This window comes from Sebastes fasciatus, chromosome 5, assembly GCF_043250625.1.
Source record: "Sebastes fasciatus isolate fSebFas1 chromosome 5, fSebFas1.pri, whole genome shotgun sequence".
Lineage (NCBI taxonomy): Eukaryota > Metazoa > Chordata > Actinopteri > Perciformes > Sebastidae > Sebastes > Sebastes fasciatus.
The window spans coordinates 10,997,902-11,020,195 of record NC_133799.1 but is presented as its reverse complement, the minus strand read 5'-3'; the positions used below and the strand labels follow the sequence as shown (position 1 = coordinate 11,020,195).

Sequence of the window (22,294 nt, the reverse complement as noted above, 5' to 3'; positions counted from 1 at the left end):
TACATCCTTACAGCAATCAATAAATCAAATGCTCTGACGAAAAAGAAAAGAAAATCCGTTATATGTGGCTGCGGGATTGTAATAAGATTGTCTGTTTACCGGTCTACCTGCGTGCACTCTGCCCGTGCACTCATTGCGCATCACCGTAATCTTCCACAAGCATCTAGCTTGACAACTGTGAGTACTAACAAGCGCGAACTGTCAGTCTTGCCGGCTGGGTGTTTTTCTTGCTAGATTTAGCAACATTTGAAGCTAGTGCTGCTAGCTACTTTCATTGGAAAAGAGTTGGAAACAATGGGCAGGGTTTTTTCGGCTGGATCATTTTTAAAAATCTAATGTACTCTTGATAGTTTCTCAAGATCTCCAGCCTTGCCCTGTGTTAAAATACAAATTTTTCTAGGTTAGGGGACCTTCAATATCATGGTTAAAAAGAAACACACTTTGACTGTCAGTAGAAAACAGGAAGTGAACAGCGTTCTCCCGTGTTGATCCATTCATTCACCTTGACACTGTTTCCTCCTTTGCTTCAGACGGACAAGAGTGATCGACCTTCAGCTGCTAGAGGGCTTTGTCACTTAAACATTAAAGATACTCTCCAGTCACATAGAAGTAGTTTTAGTCTTGGTTTGGTTTATCCACAAAGAAAAGTTTAATTACCTCATTAAAAATGATTTAAATTGCACCTACTCCTTCTCCCTCATCGAAAAAATCCAGAATCTATGAATATGCTTTTGCATTCAATTATGCATTTCAAAAGTTTGACTGCCACAAGGTGTCTCCTGCTTCACTGAAAGTCCATCTTCAGTGTGCTCTGGTGGTCTCAAGTTTCCACATCACACTTGTGTAAGTTGCATATTGGCTTCCACACTATTTGTAATTTCACAAAATCGTGCTTGTACATACACGTCTTTAAACTCAGATTTAAGGCGAACATAGAGAAACTTTCCCCCTTCAGCAGATGAGAGTAAAAACAGCCCTCTAAGGTCAAACTCTGCAAGTGAAATAACAATAAGAAAAACTCATTTTTCTTGATAGTCTTCCACTACCAAGTATTTAGAACAAAACCAGAAAACATTTATGAGTTAATGAAGCAGAACATTGTTTTCACTTACATCTGAGCTCGATCCGGATGAAGTCCTGGATGCCCAGATTTTCCAAGAAGACCCCAGAGGAGGACGTTGTTTTAAACAGGAAGGAGATGTCTGCATTCAGCTCTCCATGGAAGGTGGGAAAGTGAAGGTACGATGTCTCCTTGTCGAAAAACGCAGCGTTCCAGAAGTTCTCTGAAAGACAAAGTGCTTAAATGCTTCATATGCTTCCTTATATTTCTGTTTTCTAATATAAAGGGACCTAATCTTTTTTTTCTTTTTTTAAAAAGTGGATATTATCACTCTGGAACGCAGCTTATTAAAAGAAATCTCATTATGATGGCTGTATAATGAAAATCGTGTAGTAAACAAATGCACCAACTGTTCAGCTAATTATCTGAGAACAAAGGCATAACTCATCCGCTATCTCATTTATGTTGATTTATCTCGCATGGCATTTATTTATTCATTCATTTACTCATTAAACTGAAAGCTAAAATTAGAGGCAATTAAAACAAGGTAAAATATATCACTTAGATTAGTTTATTATGTAGCTTTTCATTAGAAGTTGATATTTAAGAGCATGAAGGGAGTCATATTTTAGCTGCTGGTTTTCTAATTAGTTTGTGTGATTGGTTGCAGCTTATTTTTCCATTATTTTTTCCATTAAGAAATGAAAGGGCAGGGGGAAGATTGGATACAGGGAGTCCTTTAGTTCAGCTCACTGTAGAGTTGAATAAAACTTATTCACTGAATAATATCCTGTCAATACACTGTTAAAAAACACACTCATTATGAGTAAAATCAAACTATCTAAAGAGGCAATACTACATGTGGAGAAAACACAAGTGTCAACATTGACACCAGCATCATGTGAAACAATAACCAGCAACTGAGATGGACTTACTGTCTCCATGACAACGGAGGGGTCCCACCCTGTAGGCCGCCTCTGACCCCGGCCGCTGGACGTCACCCACTACCAAAGATCTAATTGGGAGGGTCTCCTTATGGGTGAGCAGGCCTGAGTCATTAGCCCTGTAGAATAAGGAGGATGAGGAGGAGAACGATGAAGACAAGAAGGAGGAGGTCAAGGAGAAGAGAAAAACAAGAGGAAGAAGAAGGAGGAGAAGAAAAAGACAAGACGAAGGAGAAGGAGGGGAAAGACAAGTGGAAAAGGAGGAAGAGAGGATGGGGGAAGATGAGGAAAAGGAGGAGAAGAAGAAGCAGAAGAAGGAAGTAGAGACAGAACGAGAGGAATGAGAACAAGAGAAGGTGGATGGGAGGATGTGGAGGAGTAGAAGAAGAGGAAAAGGAAAATGGTGTGAATAGGAATAGTAGGAGGAGATGGAGAAGAAGGACAAAGAAATGAAGGAAGAGGAGGAGAAGCAGCACAGAAGAAGATAAAGACAAAGGAGAAGAATGAAAAGAGAGAGAGGAGTAAAGGAATAATAAGAGAAAGAAGAAAAGGAACATGAAATAGAAAAATAAGACAAGGTGGATTAGAAGATGAAGAGGGGAATGGTGGAGGAGGAGGAAAAGGACAAGAGGAAAAAGAAGGAAGTGATGGAGAAGGAGAAAGACAAATGGAAGAGGAAGGAGGATGACAAGAGGGTGAAAAAGAAGGAGGATGGCAGGAGGAAGAGAAGAGAAGATGAGGAGGAGGAAGAAGCATAGAAGAATAAGATAAAGGAAGGAAGGTGTAGCAGAGGGAGAAGACAAAAAGAGGAGGAAAGGAAGGAAAGGTGAAAGAAAGGGAAACAGGAACAATAAAACAAAAGATAAGAGGAGGGGAAGAAGAAGAAGAAGGTGACAGAGAAGAAGAAAGAGGAGGAAGAAGCACAGAAGAAGAAGATATAGGAAGGCATAGAACAAGGAGAAGAAAAAAAGAGAAGGAGCAGAGAAAAGAAAAAAGGAAGCAAGAAAACAAAAGAGGAGAGGGATAAGAAGATGAATAAGAAGAGAAAAGTTGGAGAGAAGAAGAGGAGAAGGAGGAGGAGGAGGAGGAGGAGGAGGAGGAGGAGGAGGAGGAGGAGGAGGAGGAGGAAGAGGAGGAGGAGGAGGAGGAGGAGGTGAGGTCAACATTAGAAAGTTGAATGATCATGCAGTGTGAAATGGGAACCCATCTGAACTAAAAAAAAACAATGTTAGAAAAAAGTGGGACACACTGTAACACGTCTTCATTTGTTCTCGGAGGTTTACAGGTAGACGTTCAAATGAAGACAAGCATTTCAGCTGACTGACGTTGTGGAAACGTTTTCCGAATTAATGTAGGCTGAGTGTTTCATCTGTACGTTCACCACCACCATTCATTCTCTCAGATCTGTGGTGTTTCAAATACCAGCAGTCAGCTTTGTTGCTGTGTCAAAAAATAAATCTAGGACTGTATGCACACGCAGTGTTGGGGAATGTGATGAGATATTGATGGCAGAAGAAAATCTATCAGAATAAAGTAGGAGGCGCTCAGATTTAGGCAGCGATAATAGAAAGAAGAAGGACCATTGGCTACGCAGACAGAGGCAGGCTTGGTTACATTATGAGAAAATGGAAAATGCCAGAATTGGTCACAGGATTGGGGAAGGTGACCTAAATACAGAATTGCTTACAGCATGGATAAAAGGATTTGAATACAGGATTGGATAAAACATGGAGAGGGATGTTTAAAAATCTTGGGATTTGTCCTGGATGTCTCATGGCTCTTTTCTGATGCGACGGTAAACACTGAATTAATCAGAGCAGTAGGACTAATTGAAGAGTCACAGAAACAATAGATGTCTTTTAAAAGAACATCTTACAGTGATTTATATGTGTCCTTAAAATAATCATTTAAATTGGTCTTGTCATAGCTGGTCCAACCAAATCATTGTTTTTAAAGTTGAGTTATAATAATTAAAACATTTTTTATCATTTACTTTGATACGTCTACAACAGAAAAGCTATGTGGGGTTGCACTTAGATACGGTGGTGCTTTGAGCTAAATACATCAGCATGCTAACATGCTCACATTCATAATGCGAACATGCTCAACAGTTATAATGTTTATCATGTTCACCATCTTAATTTATATTAATAATATTGGACAGATTGGAGTTTTGATCCAATGATGGCGCTAGAGGAAAAGTCAGGGTAAAACCAAAGTCAGTAGGATTCGTCCTCTGGGGACCATCAATGTCTCCACCAAATTTGAATGGCGATCCATTAAATAGTTATTTCAGTTTGGACCAAAGTGCTAGACTGACCGAACAACAAACACTGCTATCTCTAGAGCCGTGTCACTAGCATGGCTGAAAATGTATTCTATCTATAATTTCATCTATGAGACACCACCATAAATTACTGGTCAAAGTATATTCAAAGTGCAGGTAACAACAGAAATAACACTTCACTCTACATAACCAGTTAAAGCTGCAGTAGGCAGAATATTTTTGGCGTCATTGGGCAAAAATCCCATAATAACCTTTCAGCATATTGTAATTCAAGTGTTCTGAGAGAAAACTAGACTTCTGCACCTCATCATGGCTCTGTTTTCAGGCTTTAAAAAATCTAGCCTGTAACGGGAGACTTTGACCAATCACAGGTCATTTCAGAGAGAGAGCGTTCCTATTGGCTGTGCTAGAAATACAGATGCGCCGGGCTTTGAAGCCAATGTTCGTAGTGGCCAAACGGTGGAATTACAACTTCTGGGTCCGTCCCGTGATGCCATTGGGCCCAAAAAGACTTTTTCCCATACACTTTGGGAAAAGAGACGGCTGTAAATCAGCGGATAATTTTTTTTTTGAAGTAAATCAACTTCCAAGTACAAACACTTGAATAGCCCTTATTTAAATCATAAGGTCCTAAAAGTTGTAAAATGCACTATTAGCCAAATCTGGAGTTAGTTCCCTCGACATAATGAACTGCCGTTCTTGAGCAAGCCGAGACCGAGGGCTGGGAGGCGGGGTTAAAGGAAATGCTAGTGCGCTTGCTCTATGGGCCCAATGGATGTGGAAGCAGTGCAGAAGATCCAGGTCATTTTATACTCGGCAGTCGATGGAGAGGCTTAGAACAGAAAGGGGAGAGGGGAGAGCTGCAGGTTAAATGCCACTAAAGACCCCTACATTTTGATAAAGACATACTGTGGTTGAACAGAGTTCTACTGGATTCATTAATATTTCTGGATAACATCCTAACTCTTTCTTCACAACAGTTATGATGTAATGGATGTGACCTGAAGGACACAGGAACATACACAGTAATAAAGTACAGTACCACTGGTCGTAGTCAGCATCACAGTTGCAGTAGTGATTTGAATCCAGACAGTTGTCCTGCAGACCACAGGCACACTGCCGGCTGCTCGGCAGAGCCCCGCCCCAGTACGTCTGGATCTGACCTGGACCCGGACCGCCCACCCACCAGGTGAACGGAGCACCCTCTGAAACACACACACACACGCACGCACGCACGCACGCACGCACGCACGCACGCACGCACGCACGCACGCACGCACACACACACACACACACACACACACAAATCCACATCACAAATCCTTTTTAGTTGCGACCAGCAGCTTTATAGCTCAATCTGTTGGTTGGTTGATCAGTCCACACAAATTTCCCCACCCTACAGCGGCCACAATTTTCACCCTAAGAGGCTGAGATTTCGCATGGAGGACAAGTGCGTCTGTGTGTGTTCACGCCAATTGGCTAAAAGGGGGCGTGGCAATGGGAGTGGCCTATTGCAAAAAGCCGGATTCACATTAACATGACCAAACTTTGTAGAAAGACTCACACTATTTTGCCACGTCACGTTTCTATCTATGAGGCTGAAATTTGCCATGGAGGTAAAGTGTGAATGCATGAACACATGGATGCATGCGCATACGTGGTCGCAGCTATTATGATTTCTCGCTTGTTTTGATTTAGGGAACAATTATACTGCAAAACAAAGACGAATTTCGCATGACAATAAATCCTACAGTAGCTGACAGATGAGTGAATTTCCACTCATCTATGTTTTCATCACAACACATTTTGTAGATGTATCTGTTTAAGTCGGCACTTGACTTGCATATCAAATGAGACATAGAAAGGTTTTCCTGTCTTTTTCCTTCCCCTTTTCTATTTGCCTTCTTCCATCTGCCTGTCTGACAACATCCATTTCTTTAGGATTTCAACACAATCCACCTTCTGTCCCTGCTCTTTACTGAACTTTTCCAGCCTTGAATGTGCATCATTGCTTTTTTCTCAGCTACAAAAGGAAAGAGAACGGGCGGCTACTTTGTGAACACATCTTTCCCTCACTAGTAGTCTGAAGCTTTCCAGTGTACACAATGGTGGTTCACAGGGTCGAACAAGATGGGCTTCTTTCTTCAATGCAGTTTGAAACTCAATTATTAAATTTTCCCTTTTATTTAGTAAAGGTAAGGTGATGTTAACATTTAGATTCTACTGGCAAGAAGACCAGCAAAGACCAGTACAAATGCAGCTTGTAAGTACCTCTTTTGAACCTGTCCACTGTAAACTCAATTTATTGTGTGTTTAAGTCCTTTTTTAAAAGAAAGATAACAAAAAGAACCCAGAAACAAAAACAGCTGATGATTTACTTGAGAAATAAAGTAGTGCAGATAAACCTTTAGCCGCTGCAGTGGAGTGAGGAGGAGAAAATGCACATTTTAAATTTAACTGAAGTTTTAATTAGTTTCTAAATGAACTAAATCAGCAATTCACAACTCTCTCTTGTTCCAGATATAGATCCCTCAGATACAGAAAAGCTTGCTTTGCAAAGAACTTTGTGCCTGGTACCATTTCCCTTTTAACAACACCACTCGACTACACCATCCTCCTCCATCTCAAACATGCTCAATACAGTAAAACAACACAAACAACAACAATAAAAGTTACATATCTCACATCTGTCCTCCAAGACATCCCATCTCATTAACTTAGACACAACAGAAAACATCAGTGGGCTTACCTGGTGTGTTGAGGAGGCGGGACTTCCTGCAGAGGTAGGACAGTTCCTGCTCACAGTGCTCTGATTGGCTGATGACGGCTGCTAACTGCTCCTCTTCAGAAGCGTAGTCAAAGTGGGCGAAATGTTGGTTTCTCTCAGGGGACGAATGCACTCTGGTCAGCTCTGTGTTATTGTGCTGGATCACCATCCATGCCATGTCCTCTGGCAGAGAGACAAACAGACAGAGAGAAATAAATAAATAAATATATATGCTGATATACTGCGTGTGTTCATGTGTGAAGATGTGTGTCTTTGTGCGTTACCTGTCATGTTACAGTAGATGAGCTGGGGTTTGATTGGTCCACTGCCGTCCACGTCTATGTGATAATGTCCTGATGTGTTGCCTTTGTGTTTGTACGCCTCACATGACTGTTCATATTTTGCTGTGAAAGAAAATGCAATAAAAGGATATCAACAATGATCTGATTTGAGAGGAAACATTGCCACTATCAATTCCTAAAAGCAAAGTTTTGGACAACTACACTTCCGTCCACATTGCCGGCTCCATTTCAGTCAGAGACTTTTATGACAAAGAAAATTGATAATTTATTGCAAATGGTTATACAGTTAGATTTGGCGGAAACAGCTCTGCACTTTGAGGGAGCTCTAAGGAGTCAGCTTGGAGAACCACCTCTCAAGATAACAATACCAGAGCTTCAATGATGTATGGAGAAGTTGGAGTGGTGGAGGGAGTTGCAACAGCAATCAGTTACTGTCAGAGTGACAGTGAAAACTGAGAGTTTATAAAACACTTGGATGAATTTGACTGGATGTTTCTAGTCTGAACAGATGACGTATCAATAAGCCAATAATATTGTGACAGCTGATAGCAATTAAGGAACGTGAGTGCGGCTTCAGTGCTCGGCCTGAACAAACACTATGCTTCATATATGTCAAAGATCTGGGTCAAGTCAATTCAATAGATGAGCAATCCATCTCATATTAAAATGATCAGAATCATAATGGTAATTATGTCTCGTCCCACTCAAGTATTTGCCCTAATTTTACTCGATCATCAAAAATAATAAAATACCTTTTCATTTATTGTAATTGTCTTCTCACCAAAATCTAACAAAAATAAAGATGACTTTGCTTTCTACATATTCTTTTCTTACTTATAGGTGCTAAATATGGGATTGGGAGCATTTCTATTGCCTCTGCACATGAGAGCAGTGCAGAGCGGCGGCCGTGAGCTAGCCAGTGGGGCACGCTGGCATGCACTAAAAGCATTGACGGCTGGCCCGACTATGTCAACAAAGCAGTGAGAAGCTCGGATTACAACACACAAAGAGGGGGAGCGACTTCATTCACCATAGTTGTTTGATGTTATGTTAATGCTCTGGATATCGTATAGAGCACCTTTAAATAGTACGTAAATTATCACAACTAGTTGTTGATAAAAACTGAAATTGAAATCAAAACCATACCCAACCCTGGTGATAGCTGCTTGTTCTGTATCCAAACTGTATTAGAATGTATTGTGAATGCCTTTTAGGTGTGAATCGCACAGAAGGAAAGCACATCCCTAACCCTTTTAGTGCATTTGTGCTGTATTCTAAACAATTAAAATGTTAACAATTAAAAAAAAAAGGATCAACCAATTAAAAACAGTTATGTAACAATAAGCTATGGAACTAAAACAGGTGAAAACCAATTATATAAAGCCCTCTGGTTACATAATGTTTGCACGCACACACACACACCATCTACAATATGGTGCAGGAAAAGAAGTCACAGGAGTCATAAACAGTGGAAGAACATTTCCCACATTGTATACGTGTGTTTTTTTCTTTTTCTCATGTCAGTCTGTGACTTAAGACAGTTCCTTGATCCAGCTCAAGAGAGTTTTTGACTCGAATATAACAATCAAACACAGAGGTGAGCAGTGTGTGTGAGTGTGTGTGTGTGTGTGTGTGAACCTGAGTTCGTTCTGATCCAGCCTGGAGCTGATCACACCACCGGAGCATAGAAAGATTCAATCAATGCTCGGCAGTGTAATCAAAGCCAGAATCTCTATAATTTCTAATTTGACTCACCTAAAATACTGCAGGCAGTCTCTAAGTTTAAATCCATTTATGTAGAGAGAAAAGTCTGCCTCAGGACTCACTCTCCTTTCCTGACATGCTCTTCTGCTGTATATCTCCCTCTTGCTCCTATCCTCACTTTCTCTTTATCTTTATCTCTGTTCGACTTCTTCCAGTCCTCATTTCTACTTTTTACTTTTTTCATCTTTCTATATCTCTACCCTTCTCTCCTATCGTTTTTTTCTTTTTTTCTGATAACGCCGGGGAAGGAGTTAAATGATTTTGTGGTTTGTTCTGAGCCTAACAAGAAGTCTTTCATTTTAGTTCAAATGTTCTGACCTACATAGCAATATTTAGAGCTGGAAAAAAACATTTCATACATTGTAGTTGGTTGCTTTCAAGACTAAATATAAAAAGGTGTGAGGGAAGTGTTTCATCCCACACTTTTACAAACGTTCAAACATTCAATAAGGAACCCCAACGTTCTTTCCCAAGAATTATAGAACATTTTGCACAAAAGTTCAATAGATTTGTACAGAAAAACAGTCTTCCAATGTTTAAGCGGAAGAAAGCGGCATCACTGTGCCTAGGTAGTCTGCGGTAGACACAACTTAATTTCCACTTTTCTCTTGCACTTTGACCGTCTCTGTGTCTATAGTATAAACATTTCTACAAAAGAAAATACATGAATTGAATTATGCTCCAATATGTCAGTTAAGGTTAGCCATTACAATAACTGTAAACTAAAAATTTAAAACACTCTGCAACATTAACATGACTTAAATAAATGAAATGAGCATATGATATGTATAATATAGAAAAGACTCCACAATATGTCCTCTCTCTCAGTTTAGAAAAAAATAATAAGCCATGCTATTTGCATTAAATTTAATTTAATAAAGTAGAAAGAAGTTCACACCGCTTGCTCAGTGTGGTTGATGTGTTCTGGTTGAAATGGAAGTGGCTACAGCAGGATGCCTTTGTTCATTCTCCAGCTTTCTCTCAGTGGATAAAGTGACACTTTATTTCTGCATAATATATCACCAACCAGGCTATTTTTGTTGAGAAGCAGCATATCAAATTTGGTGCAAACTTATTCACAAGTCTCCACAGGACTACGGTAATGTAGAAGTTTGAGAAAAAAAAGCATTACTTTTTTTTTGCACTACTGGTAAAGCATATTTAACTTGATTTGCACTTGAAGTATCTGATTTAGTCGGCACACACACCGTTTCACAGTTAGTAGTATGTTAACCAGTTAAAAGGAAGCATGAGGCTCTCTCTGAGCTCCAGCGCTGGGGTTTGCGCTGGCTGAATTCGATCAGGTTCACTTCCATCTGATTAACAGTAAATTCATCAAATTCAGAGCCCCATATTGCTATTTTCCAAGCTACTGTAGCCGTTATATTTCGCGAGCCACCACTGCAAAAAGTGGCTAATACTAGGATGGGTTAAATGCAGATAATAAATGTCACTGTGTTCTGTGCGGTGTACAATATGTGTGTATAATATGTGTATATATGTACAATACAATGTGACATTAAAAACTGATTTACATTTACATATAACAGAAACACTGATTGCAAGATGTGGTTTTGCATCAATATACTGTATGAATTGACTTTGGTGGCTAACCTAGGCTTTGGCTTAGGTTAGTCGAATGTAGCTAACATTAGCAGCGTTTGTTGAGCAAAGCAAGCACCACAAAGCTTTCTGTGATTATGAGCATGATGACCAACATGCACCAGGCAATCGACAGTAGTTTGTATAAAGTTGAGAGGCCAGTGAAGTGAGTAAACCTATTGATGACCAAGTTGTGTCATTCTTTTGCTCGCCTACAAAACAAATGCAGGCACTAGCCAGATCAAGATCTTTACGATACGAGGTGGTGTTACTCATGAAAACACTACCGCTTTTGTCCACAGGGGCCGCCGATATCAACACAAAATCAAAATTATTTGTAGTTGCTTAAAGAGGAGATATTGTTGTCATTTTTGAAGTGGTTCTTTGTCTGTTACAAAATGGTACAGTCTGTGTGATGGGTGTTGAACCTCTGCCTCATCATTTTCACATCACTTTAGACTGGGCTAGAGTTGCACACACATACATATCACACACATATCCACACACATTTAAAATGAATAAATAAGAGACAATGGGCCATCTGCAGGTGCCAGAAAGCCAAAAAATAGCTTTTAAGACTTTAAATTAAATGGAAATCTAATTTACTCAGTATAATAAAGTACCAACAATCTGTTTAGTCTATTCCCGATTGAACGCGGCTAATTAAAGTTCTGAAACAATGGAGTAGGAAAAAACATTAAGTGTTAGGGGACATGCAGTCTCACTGTTATTAAAGTAGAAGCAATGAGAACATGTCTGGAATACTCTAATACTATTCTCCATTAATCGAAGGCTTCATTCACAATATGTTAAATGTTTCTCCAACATTTGATATTCAGCCGAACTTAACATTTAGCACTCAAGAGTCAATAGGGAGAAAGGTGAAGACTATTTATGTGTACACTATAGTATTTCGCTTTTTCAGCTATTTAAGACACAAAAAAATCCCCTTTCAAATAGTGAAACATGTTCTCAACTGTACTGTATTATAAGAAAACACAACAATAGCCCATGAAATGAATAATATTTCACTACAATGAGCTTTTTGAGTCACAACAGACACAAAACACAAGTCCAGCGTAACTATAATTCTACTACAGATACAAGAGGAACACACATTTTCAAGTATTTTTCCTATAAATAATGAAATAAAGTTCAACATAACGTGGTGGATTTAAAGCCACTATGTGTAGAATTTGAAATCCAGTTACTCATCTATTAACTTCTAGCATTTACTGCCACATAGTTCAAAGGTTAAGCTACACATAGGAAGCAAAACACTGAAATGCAAAATCAGATAATAAAACAGACATTACTGCTCTTTATATTAAAAATGTTGAGAAGCAATTAATTAAAGGGGCTAAATGCAGCTAATGGTGCAAACAGCGCTAACAGTGAAAACAATGACAACCATGCTGACGCTAACATGCACGAACATGCACTAAAAGCACACACGTTGGCCGGCTACGTCAATAAAGCACAAAGAAGCTCGGATTACAACACACAGAGGGAGAGTGACTTCATTCTCTTCTCAGGTGGACATTACTCCTCTATATCTTTACATAGCAAATAGTTGCTTGCTACTATATTAATGCTCTGGATATCAAATAGAGCACCTTTAAATTGTTCTCATTTTGCTTGCCTTACCTCGTAACTACTTTGAAAGCTGCAGTAATGAATATCTTCATATTAACAATGGGTGAAATAACTGTGTTTGTGAAAGGCGTTGCTTGTAGCGATTAACCCAATGAATGCAACATTTGCATTCATTTGAAGTCTCTATGTTAAATAGAAAACTGTTAGCCAACACGTTCATCATAACAACTTTCTAAGGTGATAATATGTCTTTAATTTGACTAAAGCCTGTACTTACAGCATAATGAAAATGTTTTAATGGCCCTAAAGAAAATAGGGACATTAAAAAGTACTGACCACATTAAAACACTTGAATAACTTCTATTTTCATCATTATATTTTAGGCTTCAAGCATTTTAAAGACCTGCAGATGCCCTGTTGCTGGTTGCTTACAGCTGTGGCAGGTGGCTCCTCTGTAGCCGCTGTTGGAGCAGTTACAGTGGAAGGTGCTCCATGACTGAGTACATCTACCTCCATGTTCACAGTGACTGGGGGAGCACCTGGGAGACAGACAGAGACACAGATAGACAGAGGGAGAGAAAGAGAGATCCTTATTGTCTGTCTGTAAAAAGTTCTCTTAAAAAGTTTCTCAAGGATGTTGGCATGAAAAGGAACAACAGGCCTTCAGCACACCTGCCGGTTCTTATGAGCAGGTGCGTAGGAGGGATCTGAATAAAAGCAATCTTACAACAAAAAAAAGTTTCAATCTTTTAAATGAAAACTTCACAAGTCTTTATTGTCATGTCAAGTGGAGCACAGGTGCATGTTCTGAGAGAAAGCTGAGGTTGAAACATCTCTTTGTTAGTGTTGTTAACTAGCATTGCATCAGCCAGAGACAAGAGTCTTAAACTCCCACCCAAGTCACCTTTTATTATGTATTTACATGTTACGGGGCCAAAAAGCTTCTATCAAGACATCGAGCCATATTTCCTTCCTCAGTCTTCCATCTGCTGAGTTACCCCCAAAAATGTAGACAGGACATTTTCTAAACAGCTTCAGGTCAAACGTTTTTGTATTTGTGGTTGATGTGTTGCTTTTAGAAGTGAGTGGAGGTCATTTGCTGTTGGGGGCCTATAACATTAAGAAGTCAGCGACAAAGGAGTTTAATTTATTGTATATTTAGCTGTGCAAGTGCAATTTAATCAACTCTAGTTGAGCACTAATAAGCTCATTTGTATTTGCAGTTGCAGTTGCATGGGCAGAATGCCCAACACACAAGAGCACTGCATTAACAGTGATTCTAACATCCAATAAGGACAATGTGTTTTCCAATCTATACAATCTCACATTAATGTGCAATTCCAGCAGAGTTTGACTGTAAAATGAATTAAAAAATATAATTGGGTGAGCCACCCAGAGACAGTAAATTCTATACCAGTGGGAAACACTGGTTTATACAACACAGTGTACGGTCTAAATAAGAAACATCTGCCTGTATAATTTCTATAGATTATTACTGTGTTGCTCAGAAACAGTTTGGCTTCAAGTTAGGGCTTACCAATAAATTGTATTTTCAACTTCATTGCAATAGGAACATGCAAGATAAACACATCGCAAAACGCTGCCTGAAATGCGATGAATAAGAAAAATCATTATATTTAGCTCAAAACTCAAAAATGTTTCGTAAGATATCATACAAACAGTGGTATGACGATCGATACACAGAATTATGTATTTGTTGACCCTCAAGTGTAAAAACACACACAATCACACACATACGTTTGTACCACTTCACTTGTTAGTACCCTTAATGATATAATGCATTCCCTTGCCTTAAGCCTAACATTTACCATCATACCTTCACCAAATGTCCTCACTATCGAGGTCTAAAAGTCACTATGGTCCTCACAAAGACAGAAGTATATACACTATACACACTCAGAGAAAATCTTCCTCGAGCAAAGTTAGGTAACCAGAAGGATAAAAGAAAGGAGGTACAATGGGAGGATTCAGCAATTAGGAAGCATGGATGGTGCAGGATGGAAGAGGAGAGGATGTCGGGAGGAAGAGGTGAGACAGAGGGCTGAGGGTGATGGAGGGAAGGAAAGATGAAGTGAGCAGCAGCGAGATGGAGGCAGTGACTGGATATCAACTGTGTTTGGACAGTGAACCTGAGGGAATGAGGTCAGGGGACTGTAGCGAGAGAGAGAGAGAGAGAGAGAGAGACTGAAAGAGGAGCTGTGATCACACCGCAGAGTTAGAAAATGATGCTGATTGGAATCATGGCAGGAAATAGCAATGGTTACACTGCTTTCTTACTGTAATTGTAATGAACAACAGGTGCGATCATTAGAGGGCGAAACGAGTGAAACTTTGTTTTTATGTCCAATCAATTTCTTCCACTTCCCACCCAATCCTGGATGTTTTATAGTTACCAATCCTGTCTTGTTCTTTTCAATTTTCTCAGGATACTGTTTCAGTCCAAAGTGTTTATTTCCTAAGTTGATCGTTATGGTAGTCCTTTTCAAAGCTAAGTCCAAACACAATAGCCAATGTTAACAGAAATAGTTCAATATTTTGGGAGATACACACGTTTGCTTCCTTGCCTTGAGTTAGATGAGGACATTGATACCACTCTCGTCCGTAATTGTCTTGTGGCTGTAGCTTCATATTTATCATACAGACATGAGAGTGGTCTCTTCTCATCTAACTCTTAGCAGCAAAGCAAATAATTGAATTTATTATTTTTATATTATATATTATATTATATTATTTATAGATAAGTGGACCTTATTCACCCATACAATCCTATAGACCTATTCTGATTAAAACAGGGGGAAAATACTAACAATTAACTAATTATTTAAAATTTCTTCAACATTCACTGACATTTTGATTTAAGGTACAGTGTGTAGGATTTGGCGGCATCTAGCGGTGAGGTTGCAGATTGCAACCAACTGAAACTTCTCCAGTGTGTCAAGCCTGTAGAAAAACTACAGTGGCCGACACGAAAACGTGAATGGCCCTGTCTAGAACCAGTGTTTGGTTTGTCCATTCTGGGCTACTGTAGAAACATGGCGGCTCGATATCGATATAAACGGCTCATTTAAAGGTAACAAAAACACAACGATTTGTAGTTTCAGGTGATTATACGCTAAAGAAAACATACAAATTATTATTAAATTCCATTTCTGCCATTAAATCCCCCTAAATACAACATACTGTTCCTTTAAACTATTAAACCTAATTTCTTCTGTAAATGAATTAGAGGCCAAGCACATTAAAAACACAATTTACCACTTCTTCTCCCATGCAGGCTCCAGAATGATCGCCCAGAGAAAATACTTTATCTTCAAGTAAGAGCAGACAAGACACATGTCTCTGCATGCACCCGTTTTGCTGGATCTTCTAACAACCACTTTGTCCCTGCTCCCACTGCACTCTGTAAAAGTTGGGAAAATTAAACTTTCCTTGGCAAGAAAGAACCAAGAGTAGGCAACTCTTTCCTGCAGCGCTGTGGAGTTTTCAGTCATTGTCTCACCATCCAGTTTGCTGTCGGCAGCGTATGGAGCATGCAGCCTCACACAGGCACACAGGGAAAATTGCAGAGGTTCACAAACACATGCCTGGGTCAACTGCAGTGTAGCCCGTATCACTGAATCTACTATAAATCTTTTCAGGGCTAAAAAGTTTTGAGTTTTGCAAACACTTTGTCCTCTATAAATCTCTGGAGGGCTCCTAGCTTGGCTACCAATTTCCAATGCAATGTGACAGCGTACAGCACGGCAGCTCAGATCACAGGACTCCTGGATTAACTGAGCGAAGAGACTTTGTAGCTTATCTAAAAGGTTCTAGTGTGGTGTGACAGTGTCCTATAACGTTGGATCACAGGGTTTGCATCCAATCTCCCCCGGTTTCTATTACTGCCCCTGGCTTAACCAACACAGCACAGCCCCCGTCCGATCTGCACTCTATTACTGGACAGGTAGACTGGGATGTCCTACAAAGACTTCAAATAGCTGCTTTCTGCTGAACAGCAAGAGAGAGAGGAAAGGTATGTATTTTTAATGCTTTCAGTCGGCTCTGTACCTGGTCCTGGATAGGCTGCCACATCACACACACACACACACACACACACACACACATATATACACACACACACACAGGGGAGAGTTTGGGAATGACACAGGAGTGTGAAGGGTAAGATGTGTGTGTAAGTGTGAGTCTCTACAGACATCTCACAAAGTCAGTGGCTGACAGACAGACACACAGTCAAACAAAACAAGAAGACGGGACCTCTTGGTGACCTGTGTTTGTTTTTATTTGTGGCTATGTGTGTGTGTGTGCGTGTGTGTGTTTGTGTGTTTTGACAAGGTGTATTATTAAGGTGTCAGGAACCTGACAGAAGCAAAGAGGTCAGAATTACTGCCTTCTGACAGCTTCATCCATCTCGTTCATAACACACCCTCATCCAGTGCGGAGAGAGGTCGGCAGGAGGGAGTAGTGAGTTCAGAGACTTCATAGCCTTGGAAAGCAAGTGTGTGCTAAAGGTGTCAGTGTGCTTCAAACAAAGTGCTTGTTCAAACAATGTCTGACACCCCCCTCCCTCTGCACTTTTCCCATGTCAGGTTTTGGAGTTGTGTCCAACAATTTTTGTACTTTTCCTCTGAAATCTGAAAAGCAATTTCTGTCTCTCTCTCTTTTTTCAGTTTTTACATAACTGCTTCCGTCACTTTTTCTATGTAAAGCCAAGTGCGACACCATGAATGGCAACAGGGAGAGAGTGTCCAAAAGTGTGAGCCATTATCCATTTGCATGATTCATTTTGCATGATGCCCTGCCTTTGAGCGAGGCCACTTGGAACAGGTATTAACACATTTGACAATAGACGTGGCGGAACTTTTTTTTTTTGTTAAATGCATAATCACGGTGACAACAAGACTCTAGGAAGCCCCTGCGCCCAGCCCAAGAAATAGTCTGGCACATAGACTAGATTAGAGATAAACTGTGGTCCCGTAGAACAACAAATTGTTCAAATTCAAAACAAATTTTTTACAATTAGGTTTTTGTACTGATTAAACAAACACTATATGGCGTGTTAAGAGAGGTTTAAAGGTGCTGGTTCGTGGATTTTGTTACCTTTGGACAGAGTCTGGGTAGCCGTTTCCCCATTTCCAGTCTTAAATGCTAAACTAGGCTAATCCTGGTTCCTGCTTCACATTTAAAGGACCAGTGTGTAACATTTCAGGGGATCTGTTAGCAGAAATGGAATATAATATTCATAACTATGTTTTCATTAGTGTATAATAACCGGAAACTAAGAATCTTTGTTTTCTTTATCTTAGAATGAGCCCTTCATATCTACATAGGGAGCGGGTCCTCTTCACGGAGTCCACCATGTTGCTCCGCCATGTAGTAACTTTCATGTTTTTATGTTACCTAAAGGCCACCGTAGTTCTCTGACACACTTGTGAAACTGCAGTAACGTGAACCGCAGAGTGCAAAGCGGTGGTACCGCCAGCCGCCGTCTGACTTCCATTGCTCCTAAAGTAGTGTTATTATGGTAAAAATGGCCTCTGAGCGAGGCGAACGACGCTACCACAGTTTTGCACTCGGCTGCTCATGTTACTGCAGTCTTGCAATCTGCAACCACACCACTAGATGCCGCAAAATCATACACACCGCACCTTTAATGAACAGATATGAGAGTGGTATCAATCTTGTCATTTAACTCTCGGCAAGTGTATTTCCCAAAACTCTTTCCTTTAAATGTCGTACTGAATATTTATCCTTGCCAGTTATTGTGTCCTCCATGGTTTGTAATATTTAATGCATGAATTCAAACAAAAAACACCAAAGTTGAAAAAGTTCCTGGAGGTTTTTGGAACCATAGGACACCCCAACACTCATAGCAGGAACAATGCAACACTTCCATTGGCACGTATGAATCCCTAGCAGGACCTGACAAAAAAATCTCTAACTGTATAGCCGTGCTCAGGTATACTTAAAGTCTATTCTCTCAATGATAACTTAGGAAGAACCTCCATCCCATTTTGTCTTTGATAATCACCTTAAATGAACGAGGAGATGAAATACATTTGCCTCTCGGTGCTAATTAATCTACTTAGCAACACCTACAGTAAGTCTTTCAGTCTCTCTTCATGAAGGCAGTTAGGTGTAGCCAGCGGCCAAGAATGTTAGCTTTGGATTAATAAATGGATACTAGTGCTCCCCTCTCAATCCCTGATTTCTCTAGTGCCTCAGGGAGGGATTTTTCAACATGATCTTTTTCATTCCGTGTTATAAACAAGTTATTTAGCCGCCCCAGAGAGATGGCTCAGATTTGGAAACTTACATTAGTGTGTTTGGAAGGAGGAGTGTGGATTCCTCCAGAACTTTTCCCCTTAACTCTGAAACTGGAGGCTGCTGCAGCGCTCTCCAAGGTCCTGAACCTGCAGTTAGTCAGCAGCAAGGGAGCTGTCCAAGGTGCTACCTTCTGTCCACACTGACAGCCATTGGCCATCTCTAATCCTTGATTTCATCGATTTGGTAGTATGAATATACCCTGTACTAGTTTTGTTCTGTCGGTCTTGAGAACGCCTCTCCAGTTTACTCCCCGTCTCTCTGTGTCTCTGAAATAGCTCAGTAAAAGAATACGGCTGCCGAAATTTTATATTTTAGTTCAACACATCATCAACACAACCCATAAAAAGACCAAAAACAACAATTTGTCTGCCTCGTTCTCAGCCAATTTGTAAATCTTTACGTATGCATCAAGAATATTTACTTTCATTGTGTATTTGTTGGGGACTATGTTTAAACGTGGGCCAAACCAGGAGTGAAATGCAAATAAATCATAAACTGAGTACTTATTCTTATCACCATTTTCACAAATCCCCAATTGACAGTGTAAAAAACTTTGGATCAAATCAACGCTCAAAGCAGAGGAACATTAACAGTTAATGAGAGCAATCACACACAGCGTGGGTTTAAACACTGCAGTGAAAAAAATAATACAGATGGTATTCCTGGAGACTAACCTGTCGATGATGCCACACATATCAATCTGCAAGTGGCTGTAGTTTCCCAGCAGCCTTTGTTGCACCTTGATCAGGTTAACAGGTTGGTTATCCAGAGTCAGGAGACGCATACAGCCCTGAAACACTTTGAAGAGGTTCTTACACTCCTGACTGCTCTCCTGTATGGGGCAACCTGGGGAGGGAAGCACATGACACTCAATCAATGGTCGGTCTACAGCTCTGTATTTGTTTGTATGCTGTTTTGTTGGTAGGACCATCGATAAACATTGAATTAAATAAACAGTGTCAGTATATGTTTAACTTCATCACTTCATTCAGCTTTGTCATAAGTCTGAATCTTCACTGTGATATTCTATAAGGGGTTAAACCTCACATTATTCACATTAATGAGGGTTAAAATGTTAGGATTTTTTGTTGAATCCCAGTGAGACTGTGACTTTATACCTCTACTCCACTACAATTCAGAGACATATGTACTTTTTACTCCACTACATTTATTTGATTACTTTAGTTACTACTTTGCACATTCATATTAACAATACAAAATATAATAACAACAAATAAAATGTGATGCATTATTATAGGTTAAGATAAGATAAGGGGTATAAAGTAGTGGTATTAGCTCCACCTTTACCAGCTGCAACAGTAAAATGATCATTATGATCCAATAATATAATATACATTACTCTGAAATGGGCCATTCTGCATAATGAATACTTTTACTTTTGGTACTTTAAGTATGTTTTGATGCTAATGCTTTTGTGCTTAAGTAAATTTGTGAATGCATGGCTTTTACTTGTGGCAAAGTATTTCTACACTGTGGTGTTTACACTTAAGTAAAAGATATGAGTACTTTTTCCACCACTGCATCTAGCTTCTATTCGGTTCCTCTCCAAAACAAAATCTTACGCTTTCCTTACTCCTGTTTCCCCTCCGCAGCGTTGCATTTTCAGTTTCAATGTGGGCAAGACACTTCGTTCTTACTTCTTTTTACCTAGTTTTAAGTTCAGAAGTGCTTTCGTTCTCCACTTCATTATCTGTGTATCAGATGAGACTGATTTTTGATTATGTTTACACTCATCTAAGCCCTTCTCACATAGGCAGACCTGAGGTGGCTGTATATAATATATATAAAACCACTCTTCGCCAAAGCATGTATATTAGCCCCATGTCTTATCCATCAGTGATTCATGCTTGAGGTTAAGCCTGGATGGAGGCAATCTATCTGTGGCCAAATACAGCATTCCTGCTCCGGGCTCTGCGTTGCTCTAATTATAGTCAGCCCATCAGGCGCAGAGTTCGACACCTCCCAGCAGAGGAGGAGGGAGGAAGGATGAGTCACTGTTTATTGTCACTTTGAATTTTAGGAGCTCAGAAGAAGATTTTGTTGGAGCTGTTTTCCTCATGGCGGAGCGATATTTGGTGTTTCACTTTGAAGATTAAAATTCACATTAAATCTCTGCTGGAGCTAAACTCACTGTATTTTTTTAATCATAAGGAGTTCTATTATCTTACAGGTGAACTTCCATGTGACTTATGTTGTGGTTGGAAAAAGGCTGTTTAAGGCCACAATCTCATTAACAGACGGATGAGATGTGTGTAGGGTTAATGTAGGCATCTACAGCATGTGCCTTTATTTGTATATGCAGGACTATGTGTAGAATAATTGGGGGGAGAGTATACACAAGCACTGCAGAGATGGGAGGGGGGCTTGAGATAAATTAAAAAGGAAGTGATTGGAGAGAGGGAAATGCATCGAGGGAGGAAAGAAAGGAAAATTGGAAAAGAGGTAAGAAAAAAGGGGAGAGATATCGTTTTGAATAAACGGTAAAGAAAGAGAGAGGACAGAGGAGGAGGAAGTGGAGAGGGAGAGACTAAGCATCCCTCTCTGGGTGGCACTAAACCTCTAAAGTAGATTTGGAGATGATAATTATTCCCAGAGTACCTCGGTGAATTTTAACAAGTCCTAAACGTCCATGTCAGCAGTTTTCCCATCCCGAGGTCTATTTGAAGTACAATTTTAAATACCTTTTGGCAGCTGTCCTTAGCTATAATATTTTTTTTAACTACTAACAAAAACAGATAGAAACAGCACACATGGTGTAAGTTTTCTTTCATCTTCTTACCACCGAAGAAGAGCTGACTATCTGCAGTTAGAGGAAGTGGGATGCTGATGTGAGCGGTGGCTCCGTCGTTAGTGTCCACTGTGATGCTCAGATGATCTTGTCCAGAGTTCAGCTCCACAGAATGCCACTGACCATCATTCAGACCTGAGCCTTTATACACACACAGACACAGTTAAATGCAAAATGAAAGAACAGTTTGGGTGAGTTCATATTTTCATTTTAATATGACCTGCAAGTGATTTCATTTTCTTTGCAGCAAATCAGGATCGTGCCTCCTTTTTTTTAGTTCCTTAAATAATAAAATAAACTTCATCACAATTATCATATACATACAGGTACATACATGAAATTTGACATCTGCATTTGACCAATCATAAACATTTTAGGAGCAGTTGGCTGCTGTGAAGCACCCGGGGAGGTGAAAGATGTGAGATGTTGTTGGAAGCTCTAGTAAAAGATAATAAATTAAGATTAATCTGTTAAATTATTAAACTTCATTAAACTTGATGAAAGTGTTGTGGAGCTGTATAGAGTTGTGATTTAAGTATGTGGTAGGTTAAAGGGCGGGTCCATCTGCGTTCTGTTCAGTTCTTTTCAAATGGAAACGCCCACTTAGCTGTTGCAAAAAGCAGTGACGTAGGTAACCAAAGTAAGCTAATCAATAAGGTTATGAATAATGTGAACAATAGCATTAGCTGAATCAGTTAGCTGTCCTAAGTTTGGAAATAATTGAAAGGGTTGGTTCAGATTTCTTGAAGTGGGGTTGTATACTCCAGTGTTCTGCGAGGTAAAATCACTGTTTTTGTGAATGTAATCTTGTGGCTTTC

The 22,294-nt window shown here is 39.8% G+C and overlaps 1 protein-coding gene across 1 annotated transcript in view; it reads right to left on the bottom strand.

Annotated features, from left to right (window-relative positions):
- Positions 1 to 22,294, bottom strand: part of LOC141767575 (contactin-associated protein-like 4) — a 110,284-nt gene that overhangs the window by 27,239 nt on the left and 60,751 nt on the right. The window contains exons 9-16 of the mRNA XM_074635043.1: positions 21,468 to 21,617; positions 19,342 to 19,513; positions 12,755 to 12,861; positions 7,343 to 7,462; positions 7,041 to 7,241; positions 5,334 to 5,496; positions 1,996 to 2,123; positions 1,113 to 1,283 (exon numbers count right to left, since the gene is read on the bottom strand). Coding sequence (XP_074491144.1) covers positions 1,113 to 1,283; positions 1,996 to 2,123; positions 5,334 to 5,496; positions 7,041 to 7,241; positions 7,343 to 7,462; positions 12,755 to 12,861; positions 19,342 to 19,513; positions 21,468 to 21,617 — 1,212 coding nt within the window. The remainder of the gene's footprint in view (positions 1 to 1,112; positions 1,284 to 1,995; positions 2,124 to 5,333; positions 5,497 to 7,040; positions 7,242 to 7,342; positions 7,463 to 12,754; positions 12,862 to 19,341; positions 19,514 to 21,467; positions 21,618 to 22,294) is intronic.